The 23436-nt window shown below is 40.0% G+C and overlaps 2 protein-coding genes across 7 annotated transcripts in view; one reads left to right on the top strand and one right to left on the bottom strand.

Annotated features, from left to right (window-relative positions):
• The window catches only part of ltbp1 (latent transforming growth factor beta binding protein 1), a 37894-nt gene extending 14681 nt beyond the window's left edge, over positions 1-23213 (bottom strand). For 2 of the 6 annotated variants that reach the window (XM_078799043.1, XM_078799040.1), the window contains exons 1-12: positions 22695-23213; positions 22405-22475; positions 19073-19370; positions 17700-17890; positions 15243-15410; positions 11296-11538; positions 10703-10989; positions 9014-9116; positions 7895-7957; positions 5291-5458; positions 3608-3784; positions 750-836 (exon numbers count right to left, since the gene is read on the bottom strand). In XM_078799043.1, coding sequence (XP_078655169.1) covers positions 750-836; positions 3608-3784; positions 5291-5458; positions 7895-7957; positions 9014-9116; positions 10703-10989; positions 11296-11538; positions 15243-15410; positions 17700-17890; positions 19073-19370; positions 22405-22475; positions 22695-23050 — 2212 coding nt within the window. In that variant the 5' untranslated portion in view covers positions 23051-23213. The remainder of the gene's footprint in view (positions 1-749; positions 837-3607; positions 3785-5290; positions 5459-7894; positions 7958-9013; positions 9117-10702; positions 10990-11295; positions 11539-15242; positions 15411-17699; positions 17891-19072; positions 19371-22404; positions 22476-22694) is intronic. The other 4 variants (XM_078799041.1, XM_078799042.1, XM_078799045.1 and 1 more) reach the window with 4 other exon arrangements.
• exo1 (exonuclease 1) overlaps positions 1-23436 on the top strand; it is a 136390-nt gene that overhangs the window by 2392 nt on the left and 110562 nt on the right. The gene's annotated exons all lie outside the window — the stretch shown is intronic.

Consider the following 23436-nt stretch of genomic DNA (forward strand, 5'->3'; position numbering starts at 1 on the left):
CTTTGACAAATTGTATATAATAGGGCAAAATCAGGCTAATAAGCAAGACAATAAGCAGGCTAATACTAGCCTACTACTACTACTACTAGTAGTAGTACTAATAATTATTAATTTATTTTCTAGCGCTTATCCTCACGAGGGTCGCGGAGGTGCTGGAGCCTATCCCAGCTGTCTATGGGCGAGAGGCGGGGTACACCCTGGACTGGTGGCCAGCCAATCCCAGGGCACATATAGACAAACAACCATTCACACTCACATTCATACCTATGGACAATTTGGAGTGGCTAATTAACCTAGCATGTTTTTGGAATGTGGGAGGAAACCGGAGTACCCGGAGAAAAGCCACGCATGCACGGGGAGAACATGCAAACTCCACACAGAGATGGCCGAGGGTGGAATTGAACCCTGGTCTCCTAGCTGTGAGGTCTGTACACTAACCACTCGAACACCGTGCAGGCATTTTAGGCAAAACACACATTAATTTGACTTTGGACATTTTTGTCGTGTTTCTGACATGTTGGGACTAAACCATTAGCCGATTACTCAATAAGTCCAAATAACAAGCTTAGACTCATAAAATATGACTTCAGTCCTATTTGGGTGTTCCAAAAAAAGATTTGTAGAAGCTGAAGACTCGGTAAATGCAAAGGACTGAGTCCAAATCCCATTAGGAGTCTTGGTACTTCATCGACACGCAAGAGCAAAGCAGACAATAACAACAATTAGTAGTTAAAAAGTGGCGGTCGTACCGGCAGCCTGGGTGGGAGCAATGTCCTGGCCGGCATTGGAAGGGAACATTTCCACTGGAACGGGGGGGGAACTCTGCTCCACAACCTCTATTGCAGTCAGGAGACACAAATATTATCAATGCTGTGTAGTTACAGATAACCACATGTATCCCACTCGGCATAGTGCAAGTTGTACTGCAAAAAATACATCTCACTCTCATTGTTGGAAAAATAATTCATGAATACGTGGCGATACAGGTCAAATGTACAGCACACATGTACCATATCGACGCTTTACTGATAATGCTTTTTGTTACACAAACACATTTGGCAAATTGTTCAGCGGCTCTTGAATGCACCACGGTCATGAATCAAATGAGTGTAATAACTGTGTGAGGCATATTTAGGGCTTAAAGCTGGATTGTGTTGTGGTTCAACAACGGCAATTGAAGAGACAAGGAATATAATTACCGTATTTTCTGGACTATAAGTCGCTCCGGAGTATAAGTTGCACAAGGCCAAAAATGCATCATTACGTAGAAAAAAACATACATAAGTCGCACTGGAGTATAAGTCGCATTTTTTGCGGGTTTATTTACCGTATTTTCTGGACTATAAGTCGCTCCGGAGTATAAGTCGCACAAGGCCAAAAATGCATAATTACGTAGAAAAAAAAACATACATAAGTCGCACTGGAGTATAAGTCCCATTTTTTGCGGGTTTATTTACCGTATTTTCTGGACTATAAGTCGCTCCGGAGTATAAGTCGCACAAGGCCAAAAATGCATAATTAGGTAGAAAAAACATACATAAGTTGCACTGGAGTATAAGTCGCACAAGGCCAAAAATGCATAATTAGGTAGAAAAAAACATACATAAGTCGCACTGGAGTATAAGTCCCATTTTTTGCAGGTTTATTGACCGTATTTTCTGGACTATAAGTCACTCCGGAGTATAAGTCGCACAAGGCCAAAAATGCATCATTACGTAGAAAAAAAACATACATAAGTCGCACTGGAGTATAAGTCGCACAAGGCCAAAAATGCATAATTAGGTAGAAAAAACATACATAAGTCACACTGGAGTATAAGTCCCATTTTTTGCGGGTTTATTTACCGTATTTTCTGGACTATAAGTCGCTCCGGAGTATAAGTCGCACAAGGCCAAAAATGCATCATTACGTAGAAAAAAAAACATACATAAGTCGCACTGGAGTATAAGTCCCATTTTTTGCGGGTTTATTTACCGTATTTTCTGGACTATAAGTCGCTCCGGAGTATAAGTCGCACAAGGCCAAAAATGCATAATTAGGTAGAAAAAACATACATAAGTTGCACTGGAGTATAAGTCGCACAAGGCCAAAAATGCATAATTAGGTAGAAAAAAACATACATAAGTCGCACTGGAGTATAAGTCCCATTTTTTGCAGGTTTATTGACCGTATTTTCTGGACTATAAGTCACTCCGGAGTATAAGTCGCACAAGGCCAAAAATGCATCATTACGTAGAAAAAAAACATACATAAGTCGCACTGGAGTATAAGTCGCACAAGGCCAAAAATGCATAATTAGGTAGAAAAAACATACATAAGTCACACTGGAGTATAAGTCCCATTTTTTGCGGGTTTATTTACCGTATTTTCTGGACTATAAGTCGCTCCGGAGTATAAGTCGCACAAGGCCAAAAATGCATCATTACGTAGAAAAAAAAACATACATAAGTCGCTCCGGAGTATAAGGCATAAGGCCAAAAATGCATAGTTACGTAGAAAAAAACATACATAAGTCGCACTGGAGTATAAGTCGCACAAGGCCAAAAATGCATAATTAGGTAGAAAAAACATACATAAGTCACACTGGAGTATAAGTCCCATTTTTTGCGGGTTTATTTACCGTATTTTCTGGACTATAAGTCGCTCCGGAGTATAAGTCGCACAAGGCCAAAAATGCATCATTACGTAGAAAAAAAAACATACATAAGTCGCTCCGGAGTATAAGGCATAAGGCCAAAAATGCATAGTTACGTAGAAAAAAACATACATAAGTTGCACTGGAGTATAAGTCGCACAAGGCCAAAAATGCATCATTAGGTAGAAAAAAACATACATAAGTCGCACTGGAGTATAAGTCGCACAAGGCCAAAAATGCATAATTAGGTAGAATAAAACATACATAAGTCGCACTGGAGTATAAGTGGTATTTTTTGCGGGTAATTAATTTTCCAAACTACTTGACCAAAACAGACATTCCGCCATCTTGGAAGGCAAGTTGTAACAACAATAAAAGAATAGAGAACAGGCTGAATAGGTGTAAGATATGCTAACACAATGCTTATTCAGCTACACTAAAAATAAACATAAACACAAAAGGTGTCCAGTGTTTATGGAACATAAACAGTTCTTCAGTTTTGATTGACACTGTCAGTCAGGTTTAGGAATACTTTTGTTATGAATTATTGGTGATTGGTGCCAATACAGTCTAACTGTACCAGACTCTTACCAGGTCTTTGAGGAATTAGCGTCAAACAAACCACAATGTTTTTCAGCCAAAACTCCAGCATTTGACAAAAGTCCTTTGATTGCCGGAGTTTGGGTGAAGCAGGTTTGCATGAATGAGTTTGACTTCTCTCAGTGGTTCTCCTGTTCCTGACTTGAGTCGCTCACTTTTTCCTACATGGCTCCAAGACATGATTCATCAACGAGCAATCCCACATACTTGACTCGAAATAATGCATTGTGCAGAGGAAGCCAGGTCCAAAATGTACTATTACTAACTCTATGTGGTGATTATTAGTACATAAAATGCATGTTTCATTTTTCTATTTTCAAGCATAAAAATGACCACTGGAGCCTATCCCAGCTGTCTACACTCTGGACTCACCTGGTATAATCTCTTCCGGCTTCCCCAGAACCACCACTGGTTTTTCCAGTGTCGGTGACGGGTGTGGGGTCAAAGGATCGACGGGCATCTGGTTCACGGTCTCTGGCTTATTATTGGGTGCCGGATTTGGAAGAACAGTGTAGCCCATTCCACCGGGACAGATCTCTTTGAACATGGCTAGAATAGAAAAAAAACACAACAAACAAGCTTACTGTGTCAGTACACCAACACAAGGAAGGGTCGTAGAAAATGAAAGCCGTAGAAAAACCGTAGAATGAAAGCTGAAGAATGAGACTGGATTAATAATTGTGGCAAGCTGTCAATCAAACACGAGCATCACTTTGCTGTGTCTTTTCCTCACGAGGGTCGCGGGGGTGCTGGAGCCTATCCCAGCTGTCTTGGGGTGAGAGGCGGGGTACACCCTGGACTGGTGGCCAGCCAATCCCAGGGCACATATAGACAAACAACCATTCACACTCACATTCATACCTATGGACAATTTGGAGTGGCTAATTAACCTAGCATGTTTTTTTTTACTTCCAAGAGCCAGTGGCGTCATTAGGCCTATTTTAAAATTTTCTTATGCCCCCCTAAATAATTTGATATTTTTTATTGATTTTTTTTTTCATTTATTTTTTTTACAAAAAAAATATCTGACAAATTTTTAAGCCAATTCTAGCTTACTACTACTAGTAGTAGTACTAATAATCATTCATTCATTTTCTACCGCTTCTATCGCAGGGGGTGCTGGAGCCTATCCCAGCTGTCTTGGGGCGAGAGGCGGGGTACACCCTGGACTGGTGGCCAGCCAATCCCAGGGCACATATAGACAAACAACCATTCACACTCACATTCATACCTATGGACAATTTGGAGTGGCTAATTAACCTAGCATGTTTTGTTTTTTTTTACTTCTAAGGGCCAGTGGCGTCATTAGGCCTATTTTAAAATTTTCTTATGCCCCCCCAAAATAATTAGATATTTTTTATTCATTTTTTTTCATTGATTTTTTTTTTTTTTTTTTACAAAAAAATCTCTGCTTGTCCTTACCTATGGACAATTTGGAGTGGCTAATTAACCTAGCATGTTTTTTTTTTTACTTCCAAGAGCCAGTGGCGTTATTAGGCCTATTTTAAAATTTTCTTATGCCCCCCTAAATAATTTGATATTTTTTATTGATTTTTTTTTCATTTATTTTTATTTTTTTTACAAAAAAATATCTGACAAATTTTTAAGCAAATTTAGGCAAGCTAATTCTAGCTTACTACTACTAGTAGTAGTACTAATAATCATTCATTCATTCATTCATTCATTCATTCATTCATTTTCTACCGCTTCTATTGCAGGGGGTGCTGGAGCCTATCCCAGCTGTCTTGTACACCCTGGACTGGTGGCCAGCCAATCCCAGGGCACATATAGACAAACAACCATTCACACTCACATTCATACCTATGGACAATTTGGAGTGGCTAATTAACCTAGCATGTTTTTGGAACGTGGGAGATGAGATGCCCGAGGATGGGATTGAACCCCGGTCTCCAAGCTGTGAGGTCTGCACACTAACCACTCGTCCACCGTGCATCCAGCAAGACCAAATTCAAGTGCCAAATTGTTCAGTTGTTGAATAAGGGACAGGAGCGAGACAGAGAGACATGGCGAAGGTCTCACCCAGCGGGGGCTTACCTGTTCCTGGAGGGGGACATTTGGCACAATGGGGTCCCCAGGCTTTGCCCACGCTGCAGCAGCAGAGCTGTTTGCTCAGCTGGGCAGACACCGGGTGTAAACATTGCCTCCCAGAGCTCACCAAACGGAAGCAAGCGCCCTTGTCCTCTTCAACGGCAGATATGTTGGCTGAGGAGGAGGAGGAGGAGGAGGAGGAGGAGGAGGAGGACAAAGACCAGATTGGATGCGATGGAAGTGGTGCACCAGGGTGTAGGAGACACACAAGGGGAAGGAACACATGACAAAGTGAAGGAATAAAGAAAGTCCCTGTCACCAAAGCAAACATAGTACAGTGTGAATGTCGACGCCCCTCCATCTGGACCGACTTATGTCGACAGAAGAGGTTGTCGACATAACCCAAAGGGAGACTAGCCATTACTTGCACATGTACTCGGACTTTGTCCAGAGACAAAAGGAGAATGGCTGAGGACAAAGGATGTTTCTTTATTGACATCATTTTCCTCCATTAGTGCATATTTTTCTTTAGGTTTAATTACGACTCCTGCAATAAAAGCCTATTGTTTTGGCCATCAAGACTTGTACGTTATGTCTCACCAAAGTTCTCCAATATGCATATTTCATTCAACCACATAACAGCATAATTTATACGAGTATATTTTGTGTGAAGCTGCAAAAATCGAACCACGGCACGGCGAGGGACGACTGCATCGGTTATCGTCAAGAAAAGCCAAAAGCGTAAACATTTCCCTGAAACAACCAAATAAAAGACGATTTTACTGCCTCCATCCACCACATCTGGTGACACCGGCAAAGCACATGGAATCACGGGAACACAAACACGAAGAAAGACACGAATAAACAGCCGAGCGCTTGTTCAGGCGAAGGCATGCCGAGGAGTTTAGTTGGTGGCGTCCAAGTCAAACGCTGCAATTAAACATCTCCGCATACCAATGACAGCTGGGATTGTTTTCACTGGAACAGACAAAGTACCACTTTCAAAGGCGAGTAAAGAAACGCTTGCAAGGTCATTTGAAGGGGGGGGGGTGTTAAGTGTTACCAATAGGGGAAACATTTTATATTGTATTTTTATATATATTTGTATTACCGTATTTTCTGGACTACAAGTCACTCCGGAGTATAAGTCGCACAAGGCCGAAAATGCATAATTAGGTAGAAAAAAACATACATAAGTCGCACTGGAGTATAAGTCGTATTTTTTACGGGTTTATTTACCGTATTTTCTGGACTATAAGTCGCTCTGGAGTATAAGTCGCACAAGGCCGAAAATGCTAAATTAGGTAGAAAAAAAACATACATAAGTCGCACTGGAGTATAAGTCGCATTTTTTGCGGGTTTATTTACCGTATTTTCTGGACTATAAGTCGCTCCGGAGTATAAGTCGCACAAGGCCAAAAATGCATCATTAGGTAGAAAAAAACATACATAAGTCGCACTGGAGTATAAGTCGCATTTTTTGCGGGTTTATTTACCGTATTTTCTGGACTATAAGTCGCTCTGGAGTATAAGTCGCACAAGGCCAAAAATGCATCATTAGATAGAAAAACATACATAAGTCGCACTGGAATATAAGTCGCATTTTTTGCGGGTTTATTTACCGTATTTTCTGGACTATAAGTCGCTCCGGAGTATAAGTCGCACAAGGCCAAAAATGCATACTTAGGTAGAAAAAACATACATAAGTCGCACTGGAGTATAAGTCGCATTTTTTGCGGGTTTATTTACCATATTTTCTGGACTATAAGTCGCTCCGGAGTATAAGTCGCACAAGGCCAAAAATGCATACTTAGGTAGAAAAAAACATACATAAGTCGCACTGGAGTATAAGTCGCATTTTTTGCGGGTTTATTTACCGTATTTTCTGGACTATAAGTCGCTCCGGAGTATAAGTCGCACAAGGCCAAAAATGCATCATTAGGTAGAAAAAAACATACATAAGTCGCACTGGAGTATAAGTCGCATTTTTTGCGGGTTTATTTACCGTATTTTCTGGACTATAAGTCGCTCCGGAGTATAAGTCGCACAAGGCCGAAAATGCAAAATTAGGTAGAAAAAAACATAAGTCGCATTTTTTACGGGTAATTTATATTTACATGTTCTCCCCGTGCATGCGTGGGTTTTCTCCGGGTACTCCGGTTTCCTCCCACATTCCAAAAACATGCTAGGTTAATTAGCGACTCCAAATTGTCCATAGGTATGAATGTGAGTGTGAATGGTTGTTTGTCTATATGTGCCCTGTGATTGGCTGGCCACCAGTCCAGGGTGTACCCCGCCTCTCGCCCCAAGACAGCTGGGATATTAAAAGAATGAATGAATGTGTTATTGATTACTGATTATATCAATTATATTAGCTAATACAAATGTAAAGGTGATGATATGGCTACATGGGTTCTAATATTTAAAAACGCTGGCCGGGTCGCGGCATAAACGAGGATGAAATTGGACGCTTTCGGTGTAAAGTTGTTTGGACTGTTAGTTGAAAGACTGAGTAAGTGAGAAGTAGATAGAAGTAGATAGAAGTAGATAGAAGTAGATAGAAGTAGATAGAAGTAGATAGTAGGTACTCGATGGATACAATGGTGTTACCTTGGCAATGAGTGCTGTTGACTCTCTTGTAACCCTGAGGACAGTCGATCAGAGGAATAGCTGCTGAGAGAAGTGACGGACAAACATGAGGAACTTTATTCAGATGGTCAATAAATGACTTCAAAAGTAGCTCAACACGCTGCGTTAATCCTATCCCAGCTGTCTTGGGGCGAGGGCGGGGTACACCCTGGACTGGTGGCCAGCCAATCACAGGTATGATAATATATCTTAATTAAATAACTACAGGTGGCATAAACATTGTGTAATGAATGGATAAATACAGTGGAACCTCAGTTAGCGTCCGCCTTGGTTAGCATGTTTTTCGGTTAACGTAAAAAAATGTAAGTTTTTTTCATCAGAATACTTTCCTTAGCATCCAATTAGCTAGCAAACAAGGTACGTCTATGATGTCATCAGTGGGTGACGCTCAAAAATTCATTCGTTCATTCATTTTCTACCACTTTTCCTCAGAGGGTCGTGGGGGGTGCTGGAGCCTATCCCAGCTGTCTTGGGGCGAGGGCGGGGTACACCCTGGACTGGTGGCCAGCCAATCACAGGTATGATAATATATATTAATTAAATAACTACAGGTGGCATAATGAATGGATAAATATAGTAGAACCTCAGTTAGCGTCCGCCTTGGTTAGCATTTTTTTCGGTTAACAATTCAAATTCGTGTGCATTCTCCATTTTTTTTTCATCAGAATACTTTCCTTAGCATCCAATTAGCTAGCGAACAAGGTACGTCTATGATGTCATCAGCAGATGACGCTCAAAAATGTTAACCCAAAACACTTTTTATAGTTCATTCATTCATTGATTTTCTACCGCTTAGAAGACCGTTAAGAATATGGTACAGTTGCCTTCAACAACCCTCCCTTTCTATTTTGTCAAACATTTGTACCGTTTCTTGTGCGAGGTGGCGGTTATCGTTCATAACTGGTGGGAGGAGCGGTTAATTATGTGGCATGTTGAGATTGCACACACGTGTCGTGACAGCACAGCGCGTGCGCTTTGATTTTGAGGACTGTTCCGAGTTTAGCTTCACGAGTAAAAAAAAATGCATTTTGTGTTCAGTTGTGTTGTCATTGATTAGCATCCTCAACGTTAAAAACTTACGTGGTTTCTTTGGACATTTCTGGCATTTATGGAACCCCCATGACGTCCCAATGGTCCCACAGCACTGCTCCTGTTTGGTGAGACCCGGGAGAGCCTTCCCACACTGAAATATACACAGCGACAAACACTGGTGGGGCATTTCCTAAAAACACGGGCAGTTCAAAGCTGTCTGCGGTTTGAAAAGTCACATGGTTACGTAGTTACGGCATAGCTACGGTTAAATAGCGGGAGATAAATATTTGACATGAACAGCCCATATGTTTATGATAGCTTTATTTTTATAAAAAGCCACAACAAACCAGCCAAAACTACTAGTTACATGCATTTACAATCATTTTTCCCATTCAAAACTATGATTATAAAACTGTAAAAATGTATGGTTATTGTTACGTTTGCACTCCCATCCATTTATAATAATAATAATAATAATAATGGCCCAAAAACATAACTAGTTACGTGCATTTATCCCATTTAATTTGTCATTTTTATGCATTTAGAATCATTTTTCGCATATCAAAACTACGATTATAAAACTATAAAAATGTATGGTGATGGTTACGTTTGCACTCCCATACATTTATAATAATAATAAAATAATAAAATAATAAAATAATAAAATAATAAAATAATAAAATAATAAAATAATAAAAATAATAACAATAATAACATATAATAATAATAATAATAATAATAATAATAATATATAATATATAATAATAATAATACTGGGCCAAAAACATAGTTACATGGATTTATCATCATTTTTCGCATTCAAAACTTCGATTGTAAAACTATAAAAATGGTTACGTTTGCACTCCCATACATTTATAATAATAATAATAATAATAATAATAATAATAAAATGTATGGTCATGGTTACGTTTGTGCTCCCATACATTTATTATAATAATAATAATAATAATACATAATACATAACAATAATAGTAATAATAATACTGGCCCAAAAACATAACTAGTTACGTGCATTTATCCCACTTAATTTGTCATTTTTATGCATTTAAAATCATTTCATTTTTCGCATATAAGAACTACGATTATAAAACTATAAAAATGTATGGTCATGGTTACGTTTGCACTCCCATACATTTATAATAATAATAATAAAATAATAATAATAAAATAATAATAATAATAATAATAATAATAATAATACTGGACCAAAAACATAGTTACATGGATTTATCATCATTTTTCGCATTCAAAACTTTGATAGTAAAACTATAAAAACGGTTACGTTTGCACGTCCATACATTTATTATAATAATAACAATAATAATAAAATGTATGGTCACGGTTATGTTTGTGCTCCCATCCATTTATAATAATAATAATAATAATAATAATAATACTGGCCCAAAAACATAACTAGTTACGTGCATTTATCCCATTAAATTTGTCATTTTTATGCATTTAGAATCATTTTTGGCATTCAAAACTACGCTTCTAAAAGTATAAAAATGTATCTTGCGTTTTTGTAAGTTTTATAAGATGACTTTAGTGGTTGTACTACACAGGAGGAAGGTGAACATGGCATTGAATGACTTTTCAGGTAGGCTAATGAAAAAAAAAAATGGTATTGTGACAAACCTAGTCCGTTACAGTAACAGGCTTGGAATGTTACCTTATGCAATGCTATGCTAATGCAGTGCTAATTTACCGCCGTCTCACCTGACTACCAAGAGTTTCCTGGAAGCAGCGGCCCAACATGCTCTGGGAGGTGACGGGCTGGTACTGAGGAACCTGGTCCCCGTTGTGGCCCGGATAGACAATGTTGTAGCCGTGCTGTTGGATCTTCTGCTGGCTTTCGTAGCTGGAGGATGACGAGGAACCCGACTGGGAACCTTGGGGCTTTTGTCCATTACTTTGGTAGTTGTCCAGCCGAGAGACCTGGTGGACTTCCACAGACGCTTCAGGAGGATGCTTGATATGGATTTTTACAATGTTGGGGCTGAATCCTGATCATGGAAAAGAGCATGCAATATTTTATATGGAACGCTGCTGCTGTATATTTACAAAAAATATTTACAGTACAGGCAGCTCGTCATGGTTACGTTTGCACTTCCATACATTTATCATAATAATAGCAATAATAATAATAATAATATTAATAATAATACTGGACCATTTTTACAGTACAGGCAGCTCTTGTGTTCCAATGCGTCATGGTTACGTTTGCACAAATAATTATTATTAATAATACAACAATAATAATAATAATGTAAGTTTTTCCCACCCACTGCCTGCATTTAGAATCAACTCACCAGGACCGTTGCTGTAGGTCAGAGGCAACGTGTGTGTGGAATGGACTTGAGTTTGACTGTAGCCGCCTGATGTCTGATGGTGTTGTTGGTGTTGTTGATGGTGTTGTTGTTGATGATGTTGATGTTGTTGATGTCCGCCCTGAACTGGAATCTGGCAGAACTTCCCAGTGAAGTTTGGAGGGCACTGACACCGATCCCTGGCACTGCACTTGCCGCCATTGATGCAAGGCAGATGACACACCACTGGGGGGAGAAGCAGAAGTCAACACATATTTTGGTAATGGTAATGGTAATGGTAATGGTAATGGTTTAATTTCATTTGAACATGCATCAGATTCCAATTGAGTGCATCCCATAATCAGTTCCCAGTTCCACATGTCCAAAAGGAGTAGGAAGAAGCAAAGCTTATTAAATCCTACCCCTAATATAGTTTTTATTTTATTTTATTTTATTTTATTTTATTTTATTTTATTTTATTTTATTTTATTTTATTTTATTTTATTTTATTTTATTTTATTTTAATTTTAATTTTTATTTTTATTTTTATTTTTATTTATTTTCTACCGCTTTTCCTCACAAGGGTCACGAGGGGGTGCTGGAGCCTATCCCAGCTGTCTTGGGGCGAGAGGCAGGGTACACCCTGGACTGGGTTAGGGTTAGGGTTAGGTTTATTAAATCCTACCCCTCCATCTGGTACTTTTACAATCACTAACTCTTACATTTGTTCACTTCCTGCTTTCCATAATACAATTTAAGTTTTTTATTTTTTATTTTGATACAACATGTTTGACCCCCTTGACCCCTGCCAAGGTAGCACTGTATAAATAACAATAAAATATCTGTCAGGGCTTGGAAGCTAAACTTACCATTGAAAATATCCATTTCTTTCTCCATTTCCTATTAATATTTATCCCGCTTTTGGCTACGCATCAACTGCCACTCAAACTCAAACTACGGTGTCGCCCGAGGGTCAAAAAAGGAAAAGTACCATTCACTTTAACAGGCCTACTTGTGTGTTTTTTGGCATTCTTTCATCACCTTTCCTTATAATTCCAGCATTTTGGACTGCCGGGAGGATCCGGAGTACCCAGAGAGAACCCAGAGAGAACCCAGAGAGAACCCAGAGAGAACCCAGAGAGAACCCAGAGAGAACCCAGAGAGAACCCAGAGAGCACTGGCAGCTACAAATGTCTTTAATAGGCCAAGTAAAAGCTTTTGGGCTTGTGGTTCTCTATTTTTGGCAAGTCACTCCGGTCACCTGGGAGAATTAATGCCAGAGGAGCTGGAAAAACACAAGTTTCATCAAGTTTCCAGGCCTAATGGGATACAGATACCACAGACTTAATTAAACTCCATGAAAATGACTTTCTGTCTGTCAAAAATATGGATTTTTTTTTTTGCTGTCGTCATATTAAGATTGGAGGACTGCAAAACTATAAAATACTTTTACACATACTTAGAGATCCTCGATGTTGGCTTTCTTGTCGATATCCAATACGCTGATATGTCCAGCACTTCATTACCGATACTGATATCACCCGAGGCTACGATTATAAGAACTATAATAAGAACTTATTTATCACGGTTAATTGGTTCCACATGCGACCGTGCTTGCATCGCCAGTTGGATTTTTCATCTATAAACGGAATATATTTGTAGTATAACCTGTTAAACACTTTCTAAATACACTTTTTAACATTACTTGAGGGCTGCACGGTGGACGAGTGGTTAGTGCGCAGGCTCACAGCTAGGAGACCTGAGTTCAATCCCACCCTCTGTGTGGAGTTTGCATGTTCTTCCCGTCCACTTTTCAAAAACATGCTAGGTTAATTATCCATAGGTATGAATGTGAGTGTGAATGGTTGTTTGTCTATATAAAATTTGTCAGACATTTTTTTTTGTAAAAAAAAAAAATAATAAAAAAAATCAATAAATAATATCAAATTATTTAGAGGGGCTTAAGAACATTTTAAAATAGGTCTAATGACGCCACTGGCTCTTAGAAGTAAAAAAAAAAAAACATGCTAGGTTAATTAGCCACTCCAAATTGTCCATAGGTATGAATGTGAGTGTGAATGGTTGTTTGTCTATATGTGCCCTGTGATTGGCTGGCCACCAGTCCAGGGTGTACCCCGCCTCTCGCCCCAAGACAGCTGGGATAGGCTCCAGCACCGCCCGCGACCCTCATGAGGATAAGCGGTAGAAAACAAATGAATGATTAAACATTACTAGAGCCCTCTACACATATAATAACACCCCTACAGTGACATGTACACTCCTATTAACTAATATAGTACACATGATAAGAGAAAATAAGGCATTTAAGACTATAATAATAAGACTAGTACTTGTGGGGTTTTTATTAGTGGGTATTGTGTGTGTTGTTCCGCTGTTCAATCAACATTACTGACACCTAGTGGCCAGTGTGAAATACTACATGTTGTCACAATGTCTTTGAATGCCTTAAATTTGTATTTTACTTTATTATTTTGCCTGAAAATGCTTAATTTGAAGTAGAAAAATGTATAATTTTTTTACATATGCACATATTTTACTAATAATAAGCCATGTCAAGTCATGAAAGAGTATGATTTATTCAATCATATTCACCATGTCTAAAGAGTCATCATGGTAAACGTCATGAAGTACTGTACGACTGCGCCACACGATACATGGCTAGCTGTACGACTAGCATGTTAGCCTGCCTGTGTTCTCAGCGTGTGGAACGAGAAGTCTAGTGGCCCTAGGACGTGTCCAGGCTTGCTTCCCCTGATTCCTCCGTGTCTCTGCTTTGTTAAAAGGTGCTGACGGGACCCACTTACTTGATGAGTGTGTGGATCCGTGTGGTCCGTTAGCACACTAAATCTGAGGTGAAGAAGATCATTCGTATATGAAAAAAAACATATGTCCAATAATATCCACTGATTTTGGCATGGAAATGAGATATGGGATCATATCGGTGTCAGTTTTCCAGCCAGTCATGATATTAGCACGCGAGTGTTGATGAGCAACAGGTTCGGTATGTCTGCAGAGTGCAATTATTTCCTTAGGGGGGGGGGTTATAAATATGTGATTTGTAATGATTGTTGAAGATATGAGTTATTGTTATGAGTGTTACGTTTGCAAAACAGGAAAAGGATGTTTTACTCTAAGGAAATCCTGACCTAGCAGAACGTGACGTAACGTGCCTTGCATGCGGCATCTTGACACTTCTAGAACTTGTATTGAACGTATTGTATTCAACGTTTGTGGCGTCACTTTTAGCAAAGTATTTCAATAACATGATTGCATAAATCATACTCTTTCATGACTTGACATGGCTTATTATTAGTAAAATATGTGCATATGTAAGCAAACTATACGTTTTTCTACTTTAAATTAAGCATTTTCAGGCAAAATAATAAAGTAAAATACAAATTTAAGGCATTCAAAGACATTGTGACAACATGTAGTATTTCACACTGGCCACTAGGTGTCAGTAATGTTGATTGAACAGCGGAACAACACACACAATACCCACTAATAAAAACCCCACAAGTACTAGTCTTATTATTATAGTCTTAAATGCCTTATTTTCTCTTATCATGTGTACTATATTAGTTAATAGGAGTGTAAATGTCACTGTAGGGGTGTTATTTCATGTGTAGAGGGCTCTAGTAATGTTTATTCATTCATTTGTTTTCTACCGCTTATCCTCATGAGGGTCGCGGGCGGTGCTGGAGCCTATCCCGGCTGTCTTGGGGCGAGAGGCGGGGTCCACCCTGGACTGGTGGCCAGCCAATCACAGGGCACATATAGGCAAACAACCATTCACACTCACATTCATACCTATGGACAATTTGGAGTGGCTAATTAACCTAGCATGTTTTTGGAATGTGGGAGGAAACCGGAAAAAACCCACGCATGGAATCTCAGGAAGACATTGAAGTCAATTCCTTCCAACTTACCGACTCTGAAGTTGGGCGCTGTGAGGGTATCGGTGGCATGGCCATTTTCGCTGATGATGGTTGTCGTATTTCCCTGTTCGCAGTTGTTGTGACACCGGCCTCCCATGCAGGTCAATTTGCAGATGGTGGGTGTGAACACCACCTTGATCCTTCCTGTGTGGTTGCCCACTGCCATCGTGGATGTCAACACCAGGGAGAGAAGGAATTGGTTATTTTTGAACACATGGACAAAGGAAATTTCAGGGAAAAGTGACTTTTTCATTCATTCATTCATTTTCTACAGCTTTTCCTCATGAGCGTCGTGGAGGGTGCTGGAGCCTATCCCAGCTGTCCCACTCTGGACTGGTGGCCAGCCAATCACAGGGCACATATAGACAAACAACCATTCACACTCACATTCATACCTATGGACAATTTGGAGTGGCTAATTAACCTAGCATGTTTTTGGAATGTGGGAGGAAACCGGAGTACCCGGAGAAAAGCCACGCATGCACGGGGAGAACATGCAAACTCCACACAGAGATGGCAGAGGGTGGAATTGAACTCTGGTCTCCTAGCTGTGAGGTCTGCGCGCTAACCACTCAACCTCCCGTGCAGCCATCATATTAGCAAATAACAATAATAGAAGAACAAAGAGATATTAGGCCCATATGATTCATGTCCAAAGTTCCTTGAGTAGAAATATCAGTGCTGAAGTGCATATGAATGTACATGAATATGTATTTAATGGTGGGGTAATCATAGCGGCCGCTCCTCACTTAGTGAAAGTAGCAGATGTGTCTGCTATTCACGTACCACGGACTGTCTAGCAGGCACTGGTGGTCTACCACAGCTGCTGCAACCATTGGCCGTCTCCTCTCTCCCTGCTCCTTGTCACAAATGTCACAAAGATGTTTTACGTGCTTTTCTTGCAAACGCTTCAAAAAAAAAAAAAAAAAAATCAATGAAAAAAAATCTATAAAAAATATCAAATAATTTAGGGGGGGCTTAAGAATATTTTAAAATAGGCCTAATGATAATGATTAATTAGCCACTCCAAATTGTCCATAGGTATGAATGTGAGTGTGAATGGTTGTTTGTCTATATGTGCCCTGGGATTGGCTGGCCACCAGTCCAGGGTGGACCCCGCCTCTCGCCCCAAGACAGCTGGCATAGGCTCCAGCACCCTCGCGACCCTCGTGAGGACAAGCGGTAGAAAATGAATGAATGAATGAATGAATGAATGAAAATGATGATTAATGATGATTAATGATGATTAACTACTTTTGCTAGAATTCACAGATTAAAGGCTTTAGTGGTAATGCTGCATTCCAGAACACTGGGAAGTCAGAAACCTTCTACAAAGAAATGCATTCAGCTGCACGGTGCAAAGTGGTTAGCCACACAGGTTAAGGGAAGACCTGGGTTCGATTCTCCGCTTGGCCAAAAAAGTGGACTCCAACCAGCCTGGACTCTAAAATGAAGGCAGGGGGGTATTATTATTATATATTATTATTGTTGTTATTATTTTTGTTATTATTATTATTATTATTATTATTGTTGTTGTTGTTATTATTATTATTATCATCATCATAATTATTATTATCATTATTATAATTATTATCGTCATTATTATATTATAATTATTATCATCATTATTATTATTATTATTATATTATTATTATTACATCATCATTATTATTATTATATTATTATTATTACATCATTATTATTATTATATTGTTATTATTAGTAGTAGTGGTATTATTATGGTTGTTGTTATCATTATTACTATTATTATATTATATTATTATATTATTATTATTATTGTTATTATTATTATTATTATCATCATTATATTATGATTATTATTATCATTATTATTGTCATCATTATTATTATTGTTGTTGTTATTCTTATTATTATTATCATCATTATATTATGATTATTATTATCATTATTATTGTCATCATTATTATTATTGTTGTTGTTATTCTTATTATTATCATCAGCATGATTATTATTATCATTATTATAATTATTATCATCATTATTATATTATTATTATTATCATAATTATTATTATATTATTATTATTATCATAATTATTATTATATTATTATTATTATTATTACTACATCATCATTATTATTATTATATTATTATTATTACATCATCATTATTATTATTGTTTTTAATGTTATTATTATCATTATCATCATCATTATTATTATTATATTGTTATGATTAGTAGTAGTGGTATTATTATGGTTGTTGTTATCATTATTACTATTATTATATTATATTATTATTATTATTATCATCTGACACTTTGTCATATCCCACATGGAAGACAACTGATGAGAGCCATAATTAGACGCATCCATCCCAAGTCCCACCCCCCCCCCAGGACAATCTCACACACGCTCATGTACCTGTCAATCAAGCCAGATGTGAAATGGAAGCGCGGACACTGACCTTGTATGGGGTTGTGTCCCGTTAGAGGGATGGCTCTTGCAAGCTGAGGCTGAATGTGGGTGTGCCCCGTGTGGGTGTGCCCCGTGTGGGTGTGCCCCGTGTGGGTGTGCCCCGTGTGGGTGGTGTGTGCATGGTAATATTTGGGCTTGATGACGTACTGCTGGCCGGGGTGGACGGGCATGGAGAGCATCCTGGAACGAAAAACAAACAAAACAAAAAGCTTTTCATGCATCTGTGGATGAGTCCAAGAAGAATGGGGGTTTTGCTGGCGGTGTCATGTTTTCGGGTTCTCCCATGAAGTGGAGTCACAGGCGGGTGACACTGACACTGACACTGACACTGACACTGACACAGCCACGGCGTGGAACAGTTAGCAAGTTTTGATGCTGCATTTTGTCAATGGCGGCCATTCATGAAGACGCGTCTTGTGATGCAGCAGGAATGTTTTTAAATGCACGGCTGGCCGACAATTACGCCAATTGGCTTCCGTGAGAAAAGCCACACAAAGAACCGCCAAGAGGCATTGGATTATAGGATTGGGGGTCCCCAATTCTAAATTATGCAATAAAAAGTTATAATTCTGAGCGGAAAAGTTAAAATTGAGCTAAAACCTCAAAATCATGAGATAAAACATCGACATTATGAGTTTAAAAAAAGTCATCACGACATAAAAAGTCAACATTATGGGAGAAGAAAGTCATAATTATGAGATTAAAAGTTACAATTATGCTATAAAAACTCAACATTATGAGCTGAAATGTCAAACTTATGTTATAAAAAGTCAAAAATTGAGCTAAATCCTCAAAATTATGAGATAAAACATCGACAGGAGATAAAAAAGCCATCATGAGATAAAAAGTCGACATTATGGGAGAAGAAAGTCATAATTATGAGATTAAAAGTCACAATTATGAGATCAAAAGTTACAATTATGCTATAAAAACTCAACACTATGAGCTGAAAAGTCAAACTTATGTTATAAAAAGTCAAAAATTGAGCTAAATCCTCAAAATTATGAGATAAATAAAGCCATCATGAGATAAAAAGTTGACATTATGGGAGAAGAAAGTCATAATTATGAGATTAAAAGTTACAATTATGCTATAAAAACTCAACACTATGAGCTGAAATGTCAAACTTATGTTATAAAAAGTCAAAAATTGAGCTAAGTCAAAATTTTTAGATAAAAATAAGTCAACATTTTTAGATAAACAGTCATTATTACGAGATAAAATAAAAATGCCTCAATTACGCCAACAAACTCCAAATTATGAGATAAGAACGAAAAATGAAGAGATGAAACGTCATAATTTTGTCATACATTATGAGTTAAAAAGTCATATTTATAAGATAAAAAAAAAAGTGTAACTTACTGTTGGCTGTAATGCGGCCGTGCAAACTGGGGGGCGGGTTTGAGAGTCAGTTTCACGTGGGCAAGGTTGTCAGCCTGTGGGGGGGGCCCTTGCTGAGGTATGGGACGCTGCGGTACGCCATTGACGGGGCGGCCGCCACCACCACCATCATGGGTCGCTCCTTTCCCGGGCTGTGCTGGAAGGCCGTGGGCGGGGCCGCTCTTCTGCTCGCATGCCTTCCCGCTGGATCCGGGCTTGCAGACGCAGAGCTGAGGCCTCAGGCACATTCCTCTGTTTTGGCACTGAGGGACGCAGTTTGCTGCAACACAAAATCCAGGCAGATGACAAAGGAAAAGGAAGGACGGGCACGTGGAGATAAGAGTTCACACGCGTACAATCCCGATTAGTTAGCAAGACACAACTAATACGTTTGATTCCGTAGTTGACTTTGAAGAGAACAAGTGGGAAAGATCATTCTCTAACCACTGAGCTCATCTACCTTGTGTCCCTGAACACAACATTCCTGTATTCGCAGAATACAGTCCATTCGGGGGTTTCGTACCCCCCCACACACTTTTTGAATGATTTGATTATTAATTTTACCTTCATTTTCATACACTTGGAGGTTTGTGTGCCCCGCACCGTACCGTTCCATGGAATCGAGCGTCCAAACAAGGCGCCGACTGTGATTGCTAAATAACACGCCACGGGGCCAAAGTGTTAGCTATTTGATAAAATAGCTAACTTGGCACCTCGGTTGGAGGTTTGTGTGCCCCGCACTGTACCGTTCCATGGAATCGAGTTCGCCGACTTACTGTGATTGCTAAATAACACGCCACGGGGCCAAAGTGTTAGCTATTTGATAAAAACCTGGGATGCAGGGGAAGTCTGTATCTTCCATCATTCCTCAAAATACAGTCCATTTGGGGGTTTCGTACCCCCACCAGTTTGAATGATTTGATTATTAATTTTACCTTGAGGTTTGTACACGAGTCGGTCGCCCCGCACTGTACCGTTCCATGGAATCGAGTTCGCCGACCTACTGTGATTGCTAAATAACACGCCATGGGGCCAAAGTGTTAGCTATTTGATAAAAACTTGGCATGTAGGGGAAGTCCATATCTTCCGTAATTCCTCAAAATACAGCCCATTTGGGGGTTTCGTACCCCCACCAGTTTTGAATGATTTGATTATTAATTTTACCTTGAGGTTTGTACACGAGTCGGTCGCCCCGCACTGTACCGTTCCATGGAATCGAGTTCGCCGACCTACTGTGATTGCTAAATAACACGCCACGGGGCCAAAGTGTTAGCTATTTAATAAAAACTCGGAATTATTTCACATTGTTTTCTGCGTCTAAAACTATCGTCGAAAAATATCCATATTGAAGTACATTTAATGTTGTTTTTTTTACCCAAGTTAAGCATTTTCAAGAAAGTATTGTATCAAACTGAAAAAAAAGGTTTTATGTTAACATTTTTGGCTCTCTAGAACGGATTAATTGGATTTACATTGTTTCCAATGGGAAAAATGTATTTGGTTAACATCTGTTTTGGTTACAGTCGGATTCTCTGGAACAAATTTATGACGCTAACCAAGGTTCTACTGTGTTTGTACATATGTGGGATACTTCATCCTTTACATCCTTTACTGCACTGGTGGCCAACCAATCCCAGGGCACATATAGACAAACAACCATTCACACTCACGTTCATACCTATGGACGATTAACCTAACATGCATGTTTTGTGGGAATTTGTGTGTGGGAATGTGGGAAGACGCTTCCCAATGTCCTGACTGAGTGGCTTACATGGCGGCCGTAAACTAACTCAACCTAAAACTCAACACCGTCACAGTGACTGTAGGGGTGTTATATAATGTCCAAAGGGCTCTAATAAAGCATTTGGAGGGTCGTCAGCAGTTTTTCTATGCTGTAACTCCAAAAATATAGCGTTTATGAAGGAGGAATAAACGTACTTATCACGGTAGTATCATAGTACTTGGTTGGATGGATGGTACTATGGTACTACATGTGATTTAGTTTCCTGTCCTCTCAACAGGCTGGAGCCAGCGGCCATTTTCAGGAGAGTGACTGCCTCCACGATAACATCACTGATGTCCTCCTCCTCCTCCTCCTCCTCCTCCTCCTCCTCCTCCTCCTCCTCCTCCTCCCCCAGGAACTGAATTACACTCGAAATTGCACAAACGTCACTTTTCACTTAGGGCGGGGGTGCGGGGTGGGGGGTGGGGTGCTCTGCTTTCTTTAAGAACAAAGAAATATGTACTCACCCAGTTAAAAAAAACAACATACATTTAATCTCTAAGCTCCAACAAAGTACCTTCAGGATGCTGTTTGACCTGCAGTGGTCTGTTCCAGGGTCAAACTCTGGCCATTCCGTCCATCTGTTACATAAACAGTGGCTACCCATGGAGCTGTAACAATTCATCTATTCATACATCTATGAATGTATTATTCATATTGACGACGGGGCTGCACGGCGGTCGAGTGGTTAGCACACAGCTCACAGCTAAGAGACCTGGGTTCAATCCCACACTCGGCCATCTCTGTGTGGAGTTTGCATGTTCTCCCCGTGCATGCGTGGGTACAAAACATGCTAGGTTAATTAGCGACTCCAAAAGTTTTTTTTTCTACCTTTTTCTGTTTTTTTTGTAATCAGTAGAATGTAGCTACGTTTGAGGAAAATATCAGTTCCCGACTAAAAAAAGGGAGAAAAGTAAAAATGTATTGGAAGCATTGCTTTTGCTTTGACACAAATTCTTTGACACGCAAGGCCACACAGCAAGGAGACCCCAGTTCAATTCCACCCTCGGCCATGTCTGTGTGGAGTGGGTTTTCTCCGGGTACTCCGGTTTCCTCCCACATTCCAAAAACATGCTAGGTTAATTAGCCACTCCAAATTGTCCATAGGTATGAATGTGAGTGTGAATGGTTGTTTGTCTAGATGTGCCCTGTGATTGGCTGGCCACCAGTCCAGGGTGTACCCCGCCCCACCTCTCACCCCAAGACAGCTGGGATAGGCTCCAGCACCCCTGCGACCCTCGTGAGGATAAGCGGTAGAAACATTTCTTTTTAACTATCCCTTTAAGGGACGGATCATTTGGTGCCTTCTTTCTACTTCCTGTTTCATTCTGCTGGATTATGAAAGATAAAGTGATGAATGGATGATGGCATCCATATTGACACATGAAAGATAAAGTGATGAATGGATGATGGCATCCATATTGACACATGAAAGATAAAGTGATGAATGGATGATTCCATCCATATTGACACATGAAAGATAAAGTGATGAATGGATGATGGCATCCATATTGACACAAGGTCTACTTACGCTTTGTGCATCGCTGGGATCCTTGGGCTTTACTCCATCCGTGACAGCACTGACCTCCACAAACGTTTACTCTGCAAACACAGAGAAACGTTGTTATTTTGGTCCACTATGTTGCCGGCTAACGAGAGACAAACATGGCCCCGGTGCCGGTGTTTGGACACCTTACAATAATGAAAGTAAATGGCAATGAGCTGAATGCTACATTTCATGAATGATGTCCAATAATAATAATCATAACTTTGTCCGGTGATATTTCATAATTTAATTATGAACAAAGATCAAAGTTTCACCCGAACTGCTTGAGGAGCTGCTTGTTCTGGTTCTGGTTTTGGTTCTGGTTCTGGTCGGCGTGTCGAACAATGGACTCCTGGGCTGACGAGGCTGGCTTCTCCATCCGGCGGGTCCGAACCGCCTGGCCGACTTGGAGGTTGTCCGACGCGGCCTGACGCCTCGAAACGGAACCGACGAGTATCCCTGTCGATGCCGGAGCGGGACCTGGACCTGGACCTGGAACCCGACCGGTCCCGGGCTGTAGTACGTAGAGCTTCCTGACAGCGGTGTGCTTGTGTGTCTGAGCGGCCAAGCAAAATGGACACGCAAACCAAGTCAAAGAAAACAAAAGTGCCGTCCCCACGGTCCACGTCATGTCCACGTCCACGTTGATCCGGATCACAACTTTTTCACGTCCTGGTTCGGCTGCGGTCCGTCCGAGGAGTTCCCTGAAGTCCAGGAAAGTTTCTTGATGGAGCAGCAGCCCAGCCTCCAGAAGTGACGTCACAAGGGGGGAGTCTGCACGCGCGGCCGCCACAAACCTCAAGAACAGGAGCCGAGATTTCCGTAGACCCTGAAGGTGTCAGTGCTAGCGCCCACCCCCAACCCCCGCACCTGCGCAGTAGACACTTTTAGGCTCTCACGTGAGGAAATCTACACACTCGCTATTATGAGCTAAAAAGTGGCACATGCGCAGTTTGAGTCTGGTAATTTCAAATTTTTTTTCCTCATAATTAGGACTTTTTGTCTCATTTGCCTCAT

The sequence above is a fragment of the Doryrhamphus excisus genome, linkage group LG19 (assembly GCF_037039965.1).
Source record: "Doryrhamphus excisus strain RoL-2023G ecotype Guam linkage group LG19, RoL_Dexc_Guam_v1.1, whole genome shotgun sequence".
Lineage (NCBI taxonomy): Eukaryota > Metazoa > Chordata > Actinopteri > Syngnathiformes > Syngnathidae > Doryrhamphus > Doryrhamphus excisus.